The 21,553-nt window shown below is 43.2% G+C and overlaps 1 protein-coding gene across 2 annotated transcripts in view; it reads left to right on the forward strand.

Annotated features, from left to right (window-relative positions):
• Positions 1 to 19,653, forward strand: part of tmco4.S (transmembrane and coiled-coil domains 4 S homeolog) — a 30,453-nt gene extending 10,800 nt beyond the window's left edge. Inside the window, exons 6-14 of one of the 2 annotated variants that reach the window (XM_018228339.2) lie at positions 4,173 to 4,270; positions 5,119 to 5,262; positions 6,374 to 6,493; positions 8,633 to 8,797; positions 8,878 to 9,014; positions 12,065 to 12,149; positions 13,552 to 13,669; positions 14,971 to 15,088; positions 18,107 to 19,653. In XM_018228339.2, the coding sequence (XP_018083828.1) occupies positions 4,173 to 4,270; positions 5,119 to 5,262; positions 6,374 to 6,493; positions 8,633 to 8,797; positions 8,878 to 9,014; positions 12,065 to 12,149; positions 13,552 to 13,669; positions 14,971 to 15,088; positions 18,107 to 18,502 (1,381 nt within the window). In that variant the 3' untranslated portion in view covers positions 18,503 to 19,653. The remainder of the gene's footprint in view (positions 1 to 4,172; positions 4,271 to 5,118; positions 5,263 to 6,373; positions 6,494 to 8,632; positions 8,798 to 8,877; positions 9,015 to 12,064; positions 12,150 to 13,551; positions 13,670 to 14,970; positions 15,089 to 18,106) is intronic. The other variant, XM_018228340.2, reaches the window with a different exon arrangement.
• The last annotated feature ends 1,900 nt before the right edge of the window (positions 19,654 to 21,553 follow it).

Below are 21,553 nucleotides of genomic sequence, written 5' to 3' on the forward strand. Positions count from 1 at the left end.
CGTCGTTTCACCTGCATATTTAATGAGCCAAATTGGGAACTCTTAGTAGCATCTAATATTAAACGACTGTGCTTGTGCTCAGGGAAAAGACTCCGTTGTAAGATAAAAGAGGTTCAGGCTATTGGCACACAATCATGATATGCCCAGATATCACCCCAAAACTGACCTGAGCAGCATCTGCCTGTCACTGCACTCACAGGGCAACCTTCCTGCAGTTTTATAAGCAGTAGCAGGTGTAGCTTTACTTTAGCTACATACCCTGCTTTATTGGCGCCTCACACACAGTCAAGTTTCTTCACACTTTAGCTACATAAAGCTGGCCTAGGAAGGCTCCATGCTCTATGCTGCACCATAATTTATATAGCAGTAGATATTGACCAGTTGGCATTGCTGGTGGCTTGAGTGCAATATTTGCTCCTGTGTTGACCCAGCTCCAGGCCCCGATTTGTGGAGAGGCCACCAAGGCCCGGGCCTAGGGCGGCAGAATTTTAGGGGACGGCATGCTGCCCAACCACACCCACATTGGTTCAGAAACACTGGGGATGCACAGGAGATACGATTTTTTAAATTTCCCATGCGCCAATCCCCATTGTTCTGGTCCTGATGATGAAAATTTGAGCGAGTAAAAGGGAGAGGACGGGGGTGGCGAACAACAGCAGGCCTAGGGCTGCCCACTATGTAAATTCAGCCCTGCCCAGCCCTATACAGAGTGAAAATTGGTTCACAAGCAGCTCTCAACAGTAAGTCGCTAGTGAACCCCAGCTGGAACTTTGGAGTTAAAGGAGAAGGAAAGCTATCAAAGCAGTTTATTGCCAATAGATCAGCCACAATATTGCAAGCTAGAACACAGCTAAACAGCTCTAGAAGCTCTCTCAGTTTGTTTAGGATAGATTACAGCAGAGAAGGGGGGGGAGAGGAGCAAACTGAGCATGCTCAAGCCCAAGCCCTGGAGGTTTATGATGAAAACAGGAAGTTTGATACAGAAGCCCATGAGTACACAATAGAAGGAAAGAAATGCAGTTTCTTTTGACAGAGGACTCAAAACAGCATTACTTTGAGGGTGTATTTAAATAGACCTTTCTGACAAAGCTTATTTTGTTTTAGCCTTTTCTTCTCCTTTAACTCCCACAGTGGCTTAAACGTTCTCATTGGCACAAACCATAGTGTTATTTCTCACCCAATAACAATGTATCAGATGCACTCAGTAACTAAAGGCAGGGTCGGACTGGGCTGGTGGGACACCAGGAAAAAACCCGGTGGACCCAGTCCCACTCCCCATGGGCCCTTTATATTATGTTCCCTGCACCTGATTGCTGCTCCCCCTGCCTGATAGTGAAGAGCAGAGAACAGAGGGTACGTGTTGGTGGGGGTACAGGGTAGTAGTGGTGTTGCGGCTGGGTCAGGGGGTGGTGGAGGGGGTGCTGGGCCCAGACCCCCCCCAGTCCAGCTTATCAAAGAACTTTAGCTCCATATTTCCTATATACAGTATATGTAAAAAAGCAGTGAACTAAAAGTTTATGGGGAGCACTGTATGGAGGGAGCGCTGGTTATTTATAATGCTGAGTATTAATGAGTACCTGTCTATGATGGCTTTATTCTTCTGCCTCACCACTCCTCCTACATAACTGTTTGTTCTCATACACAACAGACTATTTTGGTGCCAAGCGATAGCCCGGGGGTGCTGGCTGGGGGAGTTTTAAATCATGAGTTTCATCTTGTGCCTGAGATTTTGTAGAACTAATTGGCATGGATAAGGCAGAGATGTGGGGAGTTTCTTCTCCAAGTCCTGGTGCCCACGTACCTATCATAGAGGCATCTGAAGAATATTGCTGTGTTTGCAGCTTCTCTCTACAATAATGTAAAAGTGTGAAGATTCTGCTTATTTTGTGCACAGACTTGTTTATACTTTACTGTTAGCTCGCTTGGAAATAAGGTTACCCTTGCCCAGTTTGGCTGATGCGGACCTGTTGGTAAAGGACCACATCGATGGGTCTTTGAAGCCCTCATCTGGTGACGTTTTCTATTCATGCCCGACAGATATCTGCACGATTTTTAGTCAGATGGGGATAAGCTACAACTTGTATGGCCTATGATAAAGTGTTTATAACACAAAACGCGTAAGGCAGAGGACACAATAAATCTTCTTCTTTCAACTATTTGATGGAAGATTGCCTTCATTTGAGTGCCTGCTCCATATTCATTTTGGTTACTGTTTTAGTGGATTCGGTGCATCCCTAATTGGTTGCTATGGGTTACTGCTCCTGCTTAGTGCCTTTTATTATATATGGGGGTTAGTTCTGTGTCTATGGCACTGGCTCAGCAGCAGTAAAATAACCTGTTTGTGCCCAAGAGTTGCAACTGCTTCTCTTTATTCTTACAAATATTAATCTGCATTAGTATTAATTACCTTTGGCTTCCCTGGGGTGAGAGGCAATTCAGCACAGTGGGACACTAATCAGCAGTATATATACACAGCAATATAACAGTTCTTTATCAGAGCAATAAATTGGATATGCATGAGAGGAGCCGGAGAGCTGCTGTGCTATGTGGCCCCAATAAAGCTGTTATCTTGTTTACAATAGCAGCACTATTATCACATTATCTTCTATAGCACAGCACTTCTTCATTCACACGCTCCTTCGGGGCAAGACCACCGGGCAACCACCAATCACAGATCTACTTAAAGGACAACTTCACATTGGCCCCAAATTCCTGACATTTGGGTGTTCAAGAGCTTAAAGGGATACTGTCAAAACTCATCAGTTAATAGTGCTGCTCCAGCGGAATTCTGCACTGAAAGAGATTTTTTTTATGTTTAATTTTGAAATCTGACATGGGGCTAGACATGTTTTCAGTTTCCCAGCTGCCCCAGTCATGTGGCTTGTGCTCTGATAAACTTCAGTCACTCTTTACTGCTGTACTGCAAATTGGAGTGATATCACCCCCTCCCTTTCTCCCCCAGCAGCCTAATAACAGAACAATGGGAAGGTAACCAAATAGCAGCTCCCTAACACAAGATAACAGCTGCCTGGTAGATCTAAGAACAGCACTGAATTTTTTTACAACAGCGCCACCTGCTGATCTGATGTTCTTTTGTTAAGGAAAATAAGTAGAAACCTTTCTTTGTCCTTACAACTTCCTTGACTACTTGCTGGTCAGACTGGTGGGAAAATGACCAGCAGGTGGCGCTGTTGTAACACAATTCATTCCTATTAACAGTACATGTGTCCCTTAATATCTTGGAATTTAAAAAACATAAATAATGAATGTACATTGCAAAAGTGCTAAGAATAGCCCCTCATCAATTTTACATTCACTTATTATTAAGGTTTACTTATTCTTATATAAGCACACACAAATTAGATTGGATTCCTTCTCTAAGCTCTTATCAATTCAGCTTTTCCCTCTTCAACTATTCCCAGTGCTCCTTTATGAGAAGCTGCCTGTGTTTTGGCACCAAACAGCACCATGCTGGGCCAAATCAGAATGGACTATTGTTTGGCCCCAGGCACAACGAGTGGATCATAGTTGGGGCCAAAAAAACCATTTGTGAGAGGTTCTTGCTCAATGGGCAGTTTTTATTCCAGCTCAGTGGCTGCAGTTCCATGCCTCTAATACACACCGATTTACACTGCACAAATGTGATATAAATACTTTGCAATTCATGGTATTTTCTCTCTCTATTCTTTCTGCTGCTGCCCAAGGAGGAGGGTCACAGGTAGGTAACTGGTTTGTACCACACATGTGTGACGTGCATGTACTGGTTCCCCATATACAGAGACAGGTGATATAAACCAGCCCAGAGACCCACATACTAGGCTTTTGCTGCTGGGGCTGTTGGCTTTTTGATAGGGCAGACTGTAGAGTCGCTGTGGATGGAGAATAAATAATAATAATAAATAATAAAATAATATAGTCCCCATGCCCAATCAATTACCTCTGTATAAGAATCTTCTCTATAGTTATTATGCTGGAGAAAAGGGTGAGCAGCTCATTAAACAGAATGAATTATCCCACCTTACCCTGCTAGAGTATTCAGGTATAGACTATTCCCTCCTCTCCCACAGTGACTCTGTGGATCCTTTGTAGCATAGTAGGGAAAGAGTATAAAATAACACTCTTGTCTTTTTGCACTGCCTAAACTGATCTCACTCTTTGCTTGATTCTTACAGGTCGGCACAGGCATCTCGCAGAAAGAAGGAAAGCCGGAAAAAGTTGAAAAGATACCTTCTGATTGGCCTGGCCACTGTTGGAGGTGGTACTGTGATAGGTAGGTCTCTAAAAATGATTTCTGTATAAATCTCTGTACAGTGAGGTTTTGTCTGTATCTTAGAAAATTTGAATATGATTTTTATTTCTTGTGTGTTTATCTTTGCGCCCTTTATTTATTGGCTGCTCTTGAAGCTTATATCAAATACAATAAAGAAATCCACAAAATAAACAGTTAAAGGAGAACTTCACCCTAAACATGAATATGGCTAAAAATGGCATCTTTTATATAGTGAACTTATTGCACGAGGCTAAAGTTTGAGCTTGTCAATAGCAGCAATGATCCAGGACTTCAAACTTGTCACAGGGGGTCACCATCTTGGAAAGTGTCTGTGACACTCACATGCTCAGTGGGCTCTGATTGGCTGTTGAGAAGCTAAGCTTAGGGCTCGTCACTAATTATCCAGCAGAAAATGAGCTTCCCTGGCTGTAATATAAGCTGATGCTACAGGTTTGCTGATTATTCAATTCTGATGCTAATTGCACTGGTTTCAGTGCTGCCATGTAGTAATTATGTGTATTAATTACTAATCAGCCTTATATTGTGACATTTCTATTCTATGTGTACTGTATATTGTGAGTGGGTCCCTAAGCTCAATAAGTGACAGCAGCACAGAGCATGTGCAGTGAATCAGCAGAAAAGAAGTTGGGGGGCTACTGGGGCATCTTTGGAGACACAGATCTTTACTGCTAAAGGGCTGGTACAGAAACACAAAACATCATGTACAACATTTCTACCTTCTTCTTTATTTGGGCTTTAGTTCTCCTTTAAGTGCAGAAGGATTAAATACGTTAAATAAACCCTGGTTCTTGTCGCAGTTTTACATACTGTATGAATTTTCCACACAGGTCTCACAGGTGGGCTCGCCGCTCCTCTGGTAGCTGCAGGGGCTGCAACAATTATCGGCAGTGCAGGAGCAGCAGTACTGGGATCTACAGCTGGCATTGCCATTATGGCGTCGCTCTTTGGCGCAGCCGGAGCTGGACTGACAGGTGAGTAGAGCTTTGTCCATTATCCCAAAAATCAGAGCTACAGCTCCATTTGGATCAGAACGCATACCATGGTAGATGGCATTGGACTAATGGCACGCACCATTTTGAAATGAGTCCCGGTAAATCTCCATCAGTGGATCCCCTTATCCAATACCTGTACAGCTTTACCGGGACTTATTCTTAAAGGACCAATGAGGGTACAGGAAATCTTAATAGGAGAAAAGCTTCCGTGCACAGAGCTGCTGTGTCCTATTTTGTGAAGCCGGCAGCACGCTGAAAGCAGCGGGGCCCGGCTAATCAAGTAAAGGTGGCCATACACGGATAGATCCGCTCGTTTGGCGATGTCGCCAAACGAGCGGATCTCCCTCCGATATGCCCACCTTGAGGTGGGCAATATCGGGCTGATCCGATCGTGGGCCCTAGGGCCCAACGATCGGATCCTAGCGTTCGCCAAACGGGCGGTCGGATCGCGGGACCGCATCAACTAACAGATGCGGCCGCGATCCAACGGGATTTTTAATCCCATCCGATCGAGATCTGGCCGACTTTCGGCCAGATCTCGATCGGGGAAGCTGTCGGCAGCTTTTATCGGCCCGTGTATGGCCACCTTAAGTGAAGCATGTCTGCCCCCCCCTTAGACACAAAACCCTGGCAAGCAATTTTTTAAAAAAATTTGGGGGGATCTGGCGAATTTCTTTTTTTACTTGCAGGTGGGCCCCTGATCACCAATGGCTTTTTATAACTTGGGGGGGGGCCTAGGCCATCAATTTTTTTTTTTAGCTCTGATGTCTGTGTGGTCTTTTAACTGTAGTGTGGAGTGGGCGGGATCTGGGTGGGGCTTGGAGGTCGGGGTCCAGGGGGCCTTGAAAATGCTGTTGAACGGGGCCCCGTGATTTCTAATGGCGGCCCTGTGTGTGTGACCCGTGTAATGTTTCTAAATTAAAAGCTCCTTGTGTGACCAACATGGTCAAGAGAAAATGTGTGCTTGAGCATTTTTGCACAGAGGTACTTGACGGGTGCTGATAGGTGGGCAATAAGAGAGCAGCAGAGGTAAAACGCCCCCATGGCATTAGCCTGAACACAGTTTCACTGGTGTTTGTGTTGCCCTCAGGTTACAAGATGAAGAAACGAGTTGGAGCCATAGAGGAGTTTGAGTTTTTACCCCTCACTGGAGGACGGCAGCTGCACATTAGTATTGCTATTACTGGCTGGCTTTCTACCGGCAAATATGGTGAGTCCAGGCCCAGCATTATCCCTCTCAATAACACTGTGCACTGAATCAGTATAACAAACCTGAGTTTTAGGAGCAACTTCATATCAACTACTTGTTACAGGCTCCTCCTGCTTACCCATCATTCTCTCTGTATTTGGGCTAAAAGGAGCCAAAAAGCCCTTTACATGCATTTACATGCAAAGTAAAGCCTTCTGAAAACAGAAGGTATTTACTTGTCTCATGCCATATACACAGCACTGCCTAGATACCAACAATTTGAGTTTTAATTCTCCCATAAAGCATCATGGGAAGAGTCATGCAAATCACTTCTTTATGTCCCTTTGGCCAACTCTGCATCCAGAACCGCTGGTTTATATCACAGGTACAGCCTAATGATCCAGAGCCTTATATCCAAACTTGTTGTGTTTCAATCTTGTCACATCTCATCAGTGCAACATATTGGAACATTGTTTGTATAATTGAATCAGTGAAGGCAAAACCCACCTAGATTGGAGGAACATCTAATATAAGGCAACATACACATTACACAGTGTCCCAGTTGCAGTTTCGTATATTTCTAGGCTTATCTTTCTGTATGTGCGTCATGGCCCACATTTGCTCCTTTATTACCTCTCACGGATTTAGCTACAGACAATTCTTGGATTCATGTGTGGCTCACGTATTCCTGCCTTCTCCTTTTAGAACCCTGTAAACATGTACTAGAGAAACATTTTCTCCCTTCCATTCAAGCTGTTACGTAAGGGAAGCCAAAAGTGTTACATAACAGGCAGAAATGTCAGAAAATATTATTCTCTATAATCTCTCTGGCTGGATTCAGACCCAGACTCTGCTGCTGCTCACAACACGTGAGTCATTCCCTCGGAGAGATCCATGCCCTCAAATTAAACTGATTGATTTAAAGGATAAAGGTTTATTTGGATTTTGAAGTAACATAAATTGGACACTGTGGGGTGTTGGAACAGGCAATGGTTCCCTTTAAGCTGCTTAAAATCTTAAATTGTGGGAGTGACATTGCTCCCTCTTTTCTATGAAATACTATTAGGCCAATGCACTAGTGTGTTCTGGTGAATCTTTTCATTCACCCCAAGGTGATTGGAATCAAAAGTAAAACAGCAATTCATTCTTTGACATGTGGTTATGGGATTCCCTACCAAGAGAGGGGGAATGAGTGATTCATTGGTGGGGAGGAAAGGAGATCTCACCATCAGCATAGGAAGGGGTTCTTTACTGTAAGGGCAGTCAGGTTATGGGATTCCCTACCAAGAGAGGGGGAATGAGTGATTCATTGGTGGGGAGGAAAGGAGATCTCACCATCAGCATAGGAAGGGGTTCTTTACTGTAAGGGCAGTCAGGTTATGGGATTCCCTACCAAGAGAGGGGAATGAGTGATTCATTGGTGGGGAGGAAAGGAGATCTCACCATCAGCATAGGAAGGGGTTTTTTACTGTAAGGGCAGTCAGGTTATGGGATTCCCTACCAAGAGAGGGGAATGAGTGATTCATTGGTGGGGAGGAAAGGAGATCTCACCATCAGCATAGGAAGGGTTTTTTTACTGTAAGGGCAGTCAGGTTATGGGATTCCCTACCAAGAGAGGGGAATGAGTGATTTATTGGTGGGGAGGAAAGGAGATCTCACCATCAGCATAGGAAGGGGTTCTTTACTGTAAGGACAGTCAGGTTATGGGATTCCCTACCAAGAGGCGAAATGAGTGATTCATTGGTGGGGAGGAAAGGAGATCTGACCATCAGCATAGGAAGGGGTTCTTTACTGTAAGGACAGTCAGGTTATGGGATTCCCTACCAAGAGAGGGGAATGAGTGATTCATTGGTGGGGAGGAAAGGAGATCTCACCATCAGCATAGGAAGGGGTTCTTTACTGTAAGGACAGTCAGGTTATGGGATTCCCTACCAAGAGAGGGGAATGAGCGATTCATTGGTGGGGAGGAAAGGAGATCTCACCATCAGCATAGGAAGGGGTTCTTTACTGTAAGGACAGTCAGGTTATGGGATTCCCTACCAAGATAGGGGGATGAGTGATTCATTGGTGGTAAGTAAAGGCGATTTCACCATCAGCATAGGAAGGGGTTCTTTACTGTTATGATTTGTTAAACCATAAGATAATGCTTTCCCCCTGCAGGAAGCTTTGTGGCCCCTTGGCAGAGTTTGCTCCATTCGTCAGAGCAGTATTGCCTAGCGTGGGAGTCCAAATATCTGATGGAGCTGGGCAATGCACTGGACACCTTGTTAAACGGACTCATGAATGTGGTGGCACAGGAAGCATTGAAGTTTACCATCCTATCAGGTAAGAGAACCCTCTTTCACCCACAAACCTCTGCAAAATAAACCCGTCCTTCCTGCAGCCTCTCTCTCTGATTCTTGCAGGGATTGTGACTGCCCTGACGTGGCCAGCGTCGCTCATCACTGTGGCCAGTGTGATTGATAATCCATGGGGGGTGTGTCTTAGCCGCTCGGCAGAGGTTGGCAAACACCTGGCACACATACTGCTCAGTAGGCAACAGGTAAGGCTGGTAATGGCTGACCGTGTGGCACTAGAGTGGTGGCACTTGCTGTCTGTCATACACTCCTGAAAGCAAATATATATATATATATACTGTAGAACCCCCATTTTAAGTATTTCAGGGGACCAGGAAAAATTTATGTAAAATCTGGGAAAATGTTAAATCAGGGGAATGTGTTAAATTAACCATTTCTTCACATACTGAAAAGATAGAAGCACAGCAGTCAGTTTTATTTTAAGATACAATATTTACTAGTTATTAACAAGGGTTAAGCATTGCAGCATTAATGTTACACTATGGGGGGGGCATGTGCAAGACTCTCTGTCAGTCACATACACAACCTAAAGCAATAAGTGATTGGTGCAGGACTGTATAAGGGGAAGACTAATTGGAATTGACCATTTAGGGCTATTCCACACGGGGAGATAGCGACGCGTTTGCGGTCGCGGCGACAAAGCGCCGCGACAGTCGCCGCGACCGGCGCAGGCGACAGTTTTGTATGGGCGCCTATGTAAAAACGCCTGTGCTAACCACACGAGGCGATGCGCTTTTCAACAGTCGCCTGAAAATGCCTCGCCAGGCTTTTTCAGGCGACTGTTGAAAAGCGCATCGCCTCGTGTGGTTAGCACAGGCGTTTTTACATAGGCGCCCATACAAAACTGTCGCCTGCGCCGGTCGCGGCGACTGTCGCGGCGCTTTGTCACCGCAAACGCGTCGCTATCTCCCCGTGTGGACTAGCCCTTACAGGCAAAATATATCTGGTTAGTATTTTAAACCTCTTTATTTCACAAATAATATTCATAGAGGAAAAAAAGCAGTTTTTGGGAACATCAGGACACAATTTTGATGTAAAATACAGGAAAACATTCCTTAAAGGGCATGTAAAGGTAAAAAATAAAACATTTTACTTTCTTTAATGAAAAAGAAACCTATCTCCAATATACTTAAATTAAAAAATGTGTACGAAACCTGACTGTATGCAGTGAAATTCCCCCTTCATTTACTGCTGTGGATAGGAATTGTCAGACGGTCCCTAACTGCTCTGCAGGGAAACAATCATACTTATGAACAGCAGGGGGAGCCCCCGCCTTACTTCCCAGCCATGCAGAACTCAAGCAGCTTTGTTTGTTTCCCTGTAGAGCAGTCGGCGACTGCGTAGAGATTTGTATTGGATTTTTTTTTGCCTTTACATCCCCTTTACTGTTTCCAACTCCAGCTGCAGGGACAAAGATCATGGAGCCAGATTTAAACAGATAAACTGGGATTCTATTTGGAGGATTATTTTGCTGCAGCCACTGGTTCTGCAGAGTTGGAGAAAGTTTATATTAAACAGTACAAAAACTATAAAATCCACATTAGATTACAAGACAACACAGGACCCAGTGCAGTCTGTATATTCTGATTATTAATCAGTCTTGTTGTATCGGCTTCTGGCAGATATTATTTGACTTGTGCTGTTTTGATCATTTATGACGATCCCTAAGCAGCCCAGATCACACTGAGCATGTGCACAGTCTTGGTCTTGCAAAGATGTATAACAAAGTTACAAGATGGTGACCCCCTGTGGCCAACTTTAAAAGCATAAATCATTTGTTTGATTAGACTTGTGGTGCAGTAAGTTCATGTTTATGTTTAATATACAAAATACAGCATACAGTATCTAGCCTTATTCTATTTTACACTTTACTTCCCCTTTAAAATCGGAAATGCACCCATTGAAATGCATTATAAATTGGTGGGACCACAAAGAAAAAATGTAAAATGCGGGAAAACTTAAAATCGAGGTTTCACTGTAGATAGTTTCTCTTGTGCAAGGTGGCTGCTGTTGGGGGACTGTGTGTGTTCTGCGGTACAATCAGATTGGTTAGTCCTAGTCACCAGCAGCTGGATTGTAACCAGTAGTGATGTTACGGGTCGACCTCACCCGAATCTACACTCGTCCTCCATTTATAGACCTGCACCCGCCCACTCCACCGGTGACATCACAAAAGGGGTGGGATGGAGCAGGTGCACACCTATAAAACTGGAAATCAGAATTCTCCCACGACCCACAAACAGTGCAGAGGGGTCACCCCAAACCCGCCCGACCTGCGAGTTAACCGGCCTGTACATCACTAGTAACCAGGGTCTATTATGATCCAATGATTAAATTGGTTTATAAGGATATGCTCTGCAGAACTAGAGGGCTGATAAAGGATTCCGTGGCCCCATAACCCCCCAACCGCATTCCTGTATTTTCTATACAGTGGGATATCATATTCCTGTACTTATGGGAAGATTGTTACTAATCCCCCCACATGTGAAGGGGCCAGAATAATGTTAGCGGGGGCGAGCAGGCGCCACTTAGAGCATTATGGCAGCATGCATGTGGAGAAGTGTTCTGCATTCTTGTCAGTATCCACTTTAATGAGCGTATGTTCCTTTATCTGAAATGCTAATTACACCATTAGGTGTAGATTATAGTTGGGCACTTTACCCTAATTGTTATGCCAACCACAGCAGCATCCATCTCAGGGTATAAGTTCTTAAAGGGGAACTATCGCGAAAATGAAAATTTAATATAAGCTTCATCACACTGAAATAAGAAACTTTCTAAAAGTTTTATCTTCACTATTCCTTCACTATTCTCTCTTCATGCAGCAGTTTGGTGTCAGATATTCATTGACAGTTAGATCCAATATATCTTATAGGGGGGCTTCTTTTGCCTAGAAGATGTATTAGAGGTCACTCTATTAAACTCACCAGACATCATGTCTCTCTACATGCAGGAATTGTGCAAAAGGCAGTTATTTTGTTAGATTTTGTTTGTACAGGAATCAGTTATTTGAGTGAGCTCTAATTCAAGGGGATGTAAAGGTAAAAATGAAATCCAATACAAATCTCTACACAATCGCCAACTGCTCTACAGGGAAACAAACAAAGCTGCTTCCGTTCTGCATGGCTGGGAAGTAAGTTCCCCATGCTGTTCATAAGTATGATTGTTTCCCTGCAGAGCAGTTAGGAACTGTTTGACAATTCCTATCTGTTATTCACTGTCTCTTCACTCACAGGGGAGGAGGCCTGTGACTCTGATAGGGTTCAGCCTCGGTGCCAGAGTCATTTATTTCTGCTTACAAGAGCTGGCCCAGGAAGCAGGTAATCACTCACTTCCTTCTACTCCCAGTTTTATGGAATCTTTCTGTACAGACTATGAGAAAACTAAAGGGGACTGTTCCTGCTGAATTGTGCTTAGTAGAGGGGATACCTATGCTGCCATAGTTTTATGGGATCTCTCTGTACAGACTATGAGCAAATTTAGGGGACTGTTCCTGCTGAATTGTGCTTAGTACAGAGGAATACCTATGCTGTCATAGTTTTATGGGATCTCTCTGTACAGACTATGAGCAAACTTAGGGGACTGTTCCTGCTGAATTGTGCTTAGTACAGGGAATACCTATGCTGTCATAGTTTTATGGGATCTCTCTGTACAGACTATGAGCAAACTTAGGGACTGTTCCTGCTGAATTGTGCTTAGTACAGGGGAATACCTATGCTGCCATAGTTTTATGGGATCTCTCTGTACAGACTATGAGCAAATTTAGGGGACTGTTCCTGCTGAATTGTGCTTAGTACAGAGGAATACCTATGCTGTCATAGTTTTATGGGATCTCTCTGTACAGACTATGAGCAAACTTAGGGGACTGTTCCTGCTGAATTGTGCTTAGTACAGGGAATACCTATGCTGTCATAGTTTTATGGGATCTCTCTGTACAGACTATGAACAAACTTAGGGGACTGTTCCTGCTGAATTGTGCTTAGTACAGGGAATACCTATGCTGTCATAGTTTTATGGGATCTCTCTGTACAGACTATGAGCAAACTTAGGGACTGTTCCTGCTGAATTGTGCTTAGTACAGGGGAATACCTATGCTGCCATAGTTTTATGGGATCTCTCTGTACAGACTATGAGCAAACTTAGGGACTGTTCCTGCTGAATTGTGCTTAGTACAGGGAATACCTATGCTGCCATAGTTTTATGGGATCTCTCTGTACAGACTATGAGCAAACTTAGGGGCCTGTTCCTGCTGAATTGTGCTTAGTACAGGGAATACCTATGCTGCCATAGTTTTATGGATCTCTCTGTACAGACTATGAGCAAACTTAGGGGACTGTTCCTGCTGAATTGTGCTTAGTACAGGGAATACCTATGCTGCCATAGTTTTATGGGATCTCTCTGTACAAACGATGAGCAAATTTAGGGGACTGTTCCTGCTGAATTGTGCTTAGTACAGGGAATACCTATGCTGCCATAGTTTTATCAGATCTCTCTGTACAGACTATGAGCAAACGTAGGATGTTAATGATCTTGTGTTCTTAGTTTCCTATTGGCCGGCTTGCACAGCACAGTGTTTATTATGCTGCAGTCAGCTAGTTAGTAAAACAATAAAGCACTTTTCTATTTACACCTGGGCTTTCATTTTATCTTGCACACTTAACTCACATTTGCTGATGATACAAATATGCAGTTGAGCCCCTGCTTTCTGTCTGTCCCCTGCAGACTCAGAGGGGATCATCGAGGACGTGGTATTGCTGGGGGCCCCAGTGGAAGGTGATGCAGATCGATGGGAGCCACTAACTCGGGTTGTGGCTGGGAGAATTGTTAATGGTTACTGCAGGTAATGCTTTTCATTGGTGCTCAAGCAAATCCCAGGCACGCAGGGGATCATGGGGGTCATGTAGGTCTAAACTGGCAATTTTTGGATTCTGGCAACTGGCTGCTGTAAGATCCCATAGACACTCACTATTTATTGGGCTGGTGGGGGCTGTTAGAACCTCTGTGTACTTGAAATGCCAGGGCCTATTTTGACGCCCAGGCCTGGCCTCCCATTCTACTGCTGCCTACAGACTAACTTCAGTGATAGACAGACAAGTTGTTACAATTTAACCCATTCACTTCCATTGATGGCTTGGCCTGTTTCTTTCACTTTTCCCAGTTAAACATTTGATCAGTTTCCACTCTTGGCTCATATCAAGGTTATAGAAAAGCAGAATCCTTAGCCGTAAATAAAATAATATCCAGGGGAGCCTTATTTCACCCATTTTAACCCTCGGGTTGGGCTTGCAGGACTATCTAGGAGAGCTCATACGTACTCTCATCTGTACCAGCCTCAAACCAAACTATTGACTTAAAAACAAAACTGAAGCATGGTTAGGCTCTATGTAACCCTTTAACTCCCGTATTTTGTAACATGTTCGATGATCTACTTCCCTGGCATGCAAAGGATTAAAATTGGTTAATAACATTGCCGGGATAATGCAGAAATGGTGTGTGGGTACTTTGGGGGGCCTTTTAAAGGGTGGTTCACCTTTATGTTAACTTATACAGTAGTATGTTATTAAATGGCCAATTCTAAGCAACTTTTCAACTGACCTTCCTTATTTATTTTTTTATAGTTTTTTTTAATGATTTGCCTTCTTTCCAGCTTTCAAATGGGGTCACTGACCACATCTAGAAAACAAATACTCTGTAAGGCTACAAATTTTTATTGCTGCTTTTTATTCCTCATCTTTCTATTCAGACTCTCCTATACATATTCCAGTCTCTTATTCAAATCAATGCATGGTTGGGGTCGTTTTGACCTTAGGAACCAGATGGCTGAAATTGCAAACTGGAGAGCTGCTGAATAAAAAGCTAAATAACTCAAAAACCACAAATAATAAAAAATGAATACCAATTGCAAATTGTCTCAGAATATCCCTCTCTACATCATACTAACAGTTTGTCTAAAGGTGAGCAGGCCCTTTAATACCTACCTTCCTATCTACTTTCCACTTTGTAATACAGCCAGTTTGTGGCTCAGTTAGTGAATGAGCAGCTGGTGAGACACAGGTTGGATTCCCTCCTGAGTAACTATGTTCCCTTTATGAATGTACCAAATGTCAGTGCTGTCTGTCTCATTGTCTCTTTCGCTTGCAGGGGGGACTGGTTGCTGAGCTTTGTGTATCGCAGCTCCTCGGCCAAACTGAACGTGGCAGGTTTGCAGCCAGTGCTCTTAAAAGACAGGCGAATGGTTAATATGGACCTCTCCTCTGTGGTACGTTTGTCTTCTGTTGGCTTGTCTGACCTAGAACAAATAGTCTGCTCTTTATTTTTATACATCAGTAGAAATCTAGGCTTACAATTAGTTATACAGAACCCACACCCCAATATACAGAACCTGTAAGTGCCTGATTACTGGCCGCTTTGCGCAACTTTAATCTCTTCTAATACTAAAGTTCATCACATTCTGTGCTGTTCCGGTGAAAATCGTGCAGCGATTTCAAAACAGAACCATTAGCAAGTAATTGTGTATATTAGTAATTGTGTATATTAGTAATTGTGTATATATACATTGCCTCCTCGCTCTTTCACTCCTCGCTCTTTTGCACCTCTCACGATTGGATCTTGTAAGAAATGAAGGAGCAGTTTCATGTTTCAGGTAGAATTCAAACTCAATTATTTCTAAATCCGCAACCCCGTCCCTTCCATATTTATGCTGCTCATTACACTTTACTTGCCGTCGCTCTTCTGCAAACAATGTGCTTGGGCTGAAAGATCTAATTGGGGGGATCTGACCCTTTCACAAGTCTCTATTTATCCCCCCACAGGATAATGGTGTCCGAAGCACTTATGTTCTGTCTCTAAGGGCAGAGTCACATGGTCAGATTCTGGGAGATTAGTCGCCCGGCGACAAATCTGCTCTTCTTCGGGTGACTAATTTCCCCGAACTGCCTTCCCGTCGGCTCTCGGAGCGCTGAACGAATCGCTCCGAGTGCCTTCCCGCCGGCTTGAATGTAAATCGCCGGCGGGAATGCAGTGACGGGAGATTAGTCGCCCAGAAGAACAGGAGATTTGTTGCCGAGTGACTAATCTCTCCGAATCTGACTGTGTGTCTCTGCCCTAACAGTGTGGCTGAGGTTGTTTTGGTTTTATAGCAGCAGGAATTGAGCAGCCTTAATTATGCACAGAATCCCCGGTTGGTGTATACACACATGCACGCACACACACACACACCCGTTTGGGGGCTAAACAGCTCTTTTAAAGGGGCTCAAATATGTGCTCAACAGCTCAATATAAGGTAGGAAGAGTGAGGACTACCAGAATAGTTGCAGATGGTCAGTGTGGTGTCTGTAAGGCAAGAGAGTAGGACAACATGATGACGGCACAGCAAAGTTCATGCACCTGAAAGCACCCAGAAGCCTTACGCCATCAGCCAATTAGAATTAGAATATTGTCTTGAAAGGGGTGGTTCACCTTTAGGTTAACTTTTAGTATTTTGTAGAATGGCCAATTCAAAGCCACTTTTCAATTGGTCATCATTATTAATTTTTATAGTTTATTAATTATTTGACTCTTTCTAGCTTCCCAATGGGGGCTCACTGACCCCATCTAAAAAAAATGCCCTGTAAGGCTACACATTTGTTATTGCTACTTTGTATTGCTCGTCTTTCTATTCAGGCCTCTCCTATTCATATTTCCGTCTCTAGGGGAATTTGGATCCTAGCAACCAGATTGCTGAAATTGCAAACTAAAGAGATGCTGAATAAAAAGCTAAATAACTCAAAAACCACAAATAATAAAAAATGAAAACCAACTGCAAATTGTCTCAGAAAATCCCTCTCTAGACCAGTGATCCCCAACCAGTAGCTTGTGAGTGACATGTTGCTCCCCAACCCCTTGGATGTTGCTCCCAGTGGCCTCAAAGAAGGTGATTATTTTTGAATTCCAGGCTTGGAGACAAGTTTTGGTTGTATAAAAACCAGGTGTACTGCCAAACAGAGTCTCAATGTAGGTTGACAATCCACATAGGGGCTACTAAATTGCCACAATTTGTCACAGTCCTTATTTGGAACCCCTAGAACATTTTTCATGCTTGTGTTGCTCCCCAACTCCTTTTACTTCTGAATGTTGCTCACGGGTTCAAAAGGTTGGGGATCCCTGATCTACATCATACTAAGTTACCTCAAAGGTGAACATCCCCTTGCTAAAGAGAAAGAGATCATATCTAAACATATAAATAATTCCTTTTTATCTTTATTTCATAGTTCGTGAACCAATCAAACTCTCCGACTGTTATAAATCTATAAACCTGCTTTTCAGTCGGCTGAAGGAGATTTTTACCCTTTATTCTAGTTTTTTACAAGATTGAGCTAGTGAAGGATTACCCGCCTGATTAATATTCTGTTGTGGTTGCTGCATAATGAGTGCTAATAAATATGCATGTAAATGGCAACATTTGCATTCCTGTACTTAGTTGCATTTAGCCCACATGCACCTTCACTTACAGAACAGTTTAAAGAGTTTTTACCTTAAAAGTACTGTTTCATCCCATAATGTCTGTCTCGTGGGCATTTTTATTAGTCATGTTTTATTTCATGGAGTTTAAACCTTCGGTGTCCTTGCCTCGTCCACATATTCTGCCATTTGCATCCTTATAACCGAATCCACCACCAGGACCCAGGACACAGCCTTAAGTCAGTGTATGTGGCCTTGCTGACAGCCGCCCACCCAATATCTGCCCAGAAATCAGCCAGATTGTCTATCAGAAGGTCAAAAAATCCCATTAGAATAGGACTGAATCAACAACTTGATGATTTCCTCTCCCAATGGGTCCTTGGGCCCTATTACCATATGGTCCTTGGACCATCCTAACCCTCTCATTTAGCTGTATCATATTATAATACACAAAATCCATAAATATCTTGTAAATTATATCCTTTTAAACGGCAACTAGTGATGTCATCAGTTATAAACGGTGAGTAGTGATGTCATTTCTGTCACATGACTCAATAAAACTTGTGTATTATAACAAATAAAGTCCCCCTTGTTGGAAAATATGAGGATATTAGAAGTAACCTCGGAGTTCTATGCCCTGTATTTTATATGGTCATGGAACTCCTCGTGACTTATAATATCCTTATATTTTTCAATACTTTATTCACTATATTATAGACAATGGAGTTATAGTAAAGCAAAGTAAAACAGTCACCACCTATTTAATTACAGAAGCTGTAGACTGTGTTTTCTGTTACCCCCAATTTATTTCATTACCCCTGCCATTGTGTCTACACAGGTGAAAGGACACCTGGACTACATGAAGCAGATGGACACCCTACTTAAAGCTGTTGGCATCAAAACCAAAGAGTGCCGTCTGGGAGAGCAGAGCGGCCTCCTGTACCAGCCCCCAGTCATTGCTACAGTGCAGGAAAGCAAGCTGGCTCCAGGTGACTTAGTAGACACAGGAAAGGACGACTCCTGGGACTGGGAACCTGTAGCAAGAACCAAAACCCCTCAGTCTTCATGGACAGATTGTCCAACTCACAGCCAATCAGAAGACTCGCAAGCTGCGGAACAAACAAACTCTTGCTCTGTTAAGGGCTGTGCTGGGAAAGAAACAGGGAAGCGGTGCCCGGACTTTACCAACAATAATGATTACCCCTTGGAGGAAGTGGGAGCTGCCTCACAATAGAACTGCAAGGAAGTGATGCGTTTTGTTGCACCCATGGAACAGCGAATCACACACATCTGTGATAAAATATCAGTGACTCTTTAGCAGACCTGCCTAACTACAACTGGAACCTACTAACCAGGCTGTCATGGCTAGAAGGCTGTGACTAGGGATAGATTGTCCCGTGATCCTTACAGTATTAACAACCTCAGTGATTATACAACGTAATCAGTATTTATTTGGGTTCAGATACAAAAAATCTGGATCCCTGAGTACTAAGCACACTCCAGCAGGAACAGCCTGTGCAGAAAGATGTTAGATTAGTATTTATCTCCTATAGTTAGCCCAGTTCATACTGACCCTTTCACTCCACTGTGATGAACATATATAATAATAATGGCAAAGTATTGTATAGGATAGTGTAGGTCAGTATGGGATAGTGGGCCGGCTGAAGTCCAAAAATACTGGAACATGTTCTTAGTGATGATGGCAGCTGAAAAATTGGCCTTCTCTTGTGCTAATGTGACCCGCGGCCAATGGAAATGCTACAATAATCAATATGCTCCATAGCAACCAGTCAGATCTTTGCTTGAAAATATAGTACATCATTTCTGCGTAAGTAATACTAATGAAATTATATTTTAATCAATTTAAATTCTTGTATAAGCACTGTCGTGTTTAATTTAATGGGGATCCATCACCAAAATTAACTTTTATTCTATTGTTGAGAAACTGGGGAAAAAAAAAGCAAAAATGTAATTGGTTTTATTAAAAAATTCAGAATCATAAGAAAGTTATAGACCTTAATTAACACTGCAGCGACACAATTATACCTCAGTAGCGTCCGCATTTATAGCTAGGGGGACGTACCACTAGAGACACATTTATCGCAGCTAATGGTCGAATTTCAAATTCATGTGAGTTTTTTAAACTCCCATAAATGTGAAATTTGTCTAGTCTAAATTTATTAATAAGATCAAATTTTTTTAACTCAAACTAATCTAAACGACCCGGAAACTCGAATCGAATTAACAAAAACTTGATTTCTCCAAAAAAAAAACTTGAATGTCAGGAAGGCAACAAACATCGCCAAACTGATCCCTGTACCTCTCCCATTGACTTATAAGTAATTCAGCAGGTTTTAGATGGCGAAAAAGGGAGAATTGTTTTCATACTTACCGTAATTCTCCTTTCCTGGTCACTCTCCATATCAGCATTACAACCGGGAGGCCCCTCCCATCCCTGCCCCCAGACCAGATAGTCCCTCCCTCTCTAAAACCTTAAAGGTACTCACGAGACTCACCTACCTCGTCTAATACCAAGTTCAAACCAAAGGGTGGGGAATGCTGATATGGAGAGTGACCAGGAAAGGAGAATTACGGTAAGTATGAAAACAATTCTCCCTTTTCCTGGTCACTCCATATCAGCATTACAACTGGATCTACCAAGCCATCAGCACTTAAGGGTGGGAAAACAAACACTCTCCAGAAACTAATAATGCAAAAAATATTTAATTCATGACACAAAAGCAAGGTGAGTCCCTGCTGTAAAAGCATGATTACTGGAGACCGAAACATCCAGAGAATAATGTTTTATGAAGGTTCTTGCTGAAGACCAGGAAGCCACTTCGCAAATCTGTGATGTTGGGACTTCCGCCAATGCTGCCCAGGATGCAGCAACTGCCCTAGATGAATGAGCTCTCAAGCCTTCTGGAGCTAGCTTACCCTGAGATTGATATGCTTTAGAGATACATAAACAGATCCATCTACTGATAGTTGATGATGAAGCCGCCTGTCCCTTGTGGCAACCTGCTGGTACTACGAAGAGTCTCTCCGATTTCCTAAAGTCACTTGTGACCTCAAGATAGCGATTTAGGCAACGTATTGGATCTATATTATGCATTTCTTCCATTTCCTTGTTTCCCGCATTAAATATAGGGAGAGTAACTTCCTTCTTCAAATGAAATGGAGATACCACCTTAGGTAGAAATGACTTATCTGGCTTTAACACGACTTTATCATGCAAAAACAAGATATGACTTGGACTGCATGAAAGTGCCTGCAATTCCCCCACTCTAGAAGCGGAAGCCACTGCTATCAGAAAAAGTGTTTTAAGAGTCAAAAGCCATACTGTAATAGTCTCCAACGGTTCAAAAGGATCCAATGACAAGGCTTTTAGCACCAAAGGCAGACTCCTAACAACTGCATCCCTCTTCACTGGTGGACGTAATTTAAGAGCAGCCAACAAGAATCTTTTAATCATAGGTTCTCCGGCCCATGAAACATTAGATAATGCTGAAATAGCAGAGACATGAACTTTAAGAGTCCTGTACTGAAGACCCTTTTCCAGACCCTCTTGAAGGAACCCCAAGACCTGGGATAATGAGATCTCTTCTGAATCCTCAAGTTGTCCTTTCCATAATAAGAACCTTTCCCAAATTCTATAATATGTCAAAGAAGTAGAAGGTTTCCTAGATCTTAAGAGAGTAGATACTACAGCCTCCGAAAGACCTAAGGCCAACAGCCTTTTGCGCTCAGTCTCCACGCCTGAAGAGACAAGGCCCCAGGGTTTGGATGTAACACAGGTCCCTGTTTCAGAAGATCTTTTCTCCGTGGAAGAGGCCAAGGTGGTGCAATTGCCAGCTTCAACAGAAGTGGATACCATGGTCTGCGTGGCCACTTTGGTGCAATCAATATCATTTCCACTTCGTCTTGGATGACCTTCTGCAATGTTTGAAGAATGAGTGGAAATGGAGGAAAGGCATATAGTAGAAGACCTGTCCAGTTTTGTAAAAGTGCATCCATTGCTCTCGCCTTCGGGCATAACCTTCTGGAGAAGAAGACTGGACATTGGTTGTTGTACCTCGAAGCCATCAGATCGACCTCTGGCAACCCCCATCTCTCCACCAGCATCTGGAATACTTCCTGATGTAGAGACCATTCGTGCACTGACAGTATATTCCGACTCAGAAAATCCGCCTTCTGATTTTCTACTCCCGAAAGGTAACCCGCTGTCAAGAGTTCCAGATTTTTCTCTGCCCAAGACAAAATCGGTTGTACTTCCTGCAGTAAG

This window comes from Xenopus laevis, chromosome 7S (genome assembly GCF_017654675.1).
Source record: "Xenopus laevis strain J_2021 chromosome 7S, Xenopus_laevis_v10.1, whole genome shotgun sequence".
NCBI classification, from domain to species: domain Eukaryota; kingdom Metazoa; phylum Chordata; class Amphibia; order Anura; family Pipidae; genus Xenopus; species Xenopus laevis.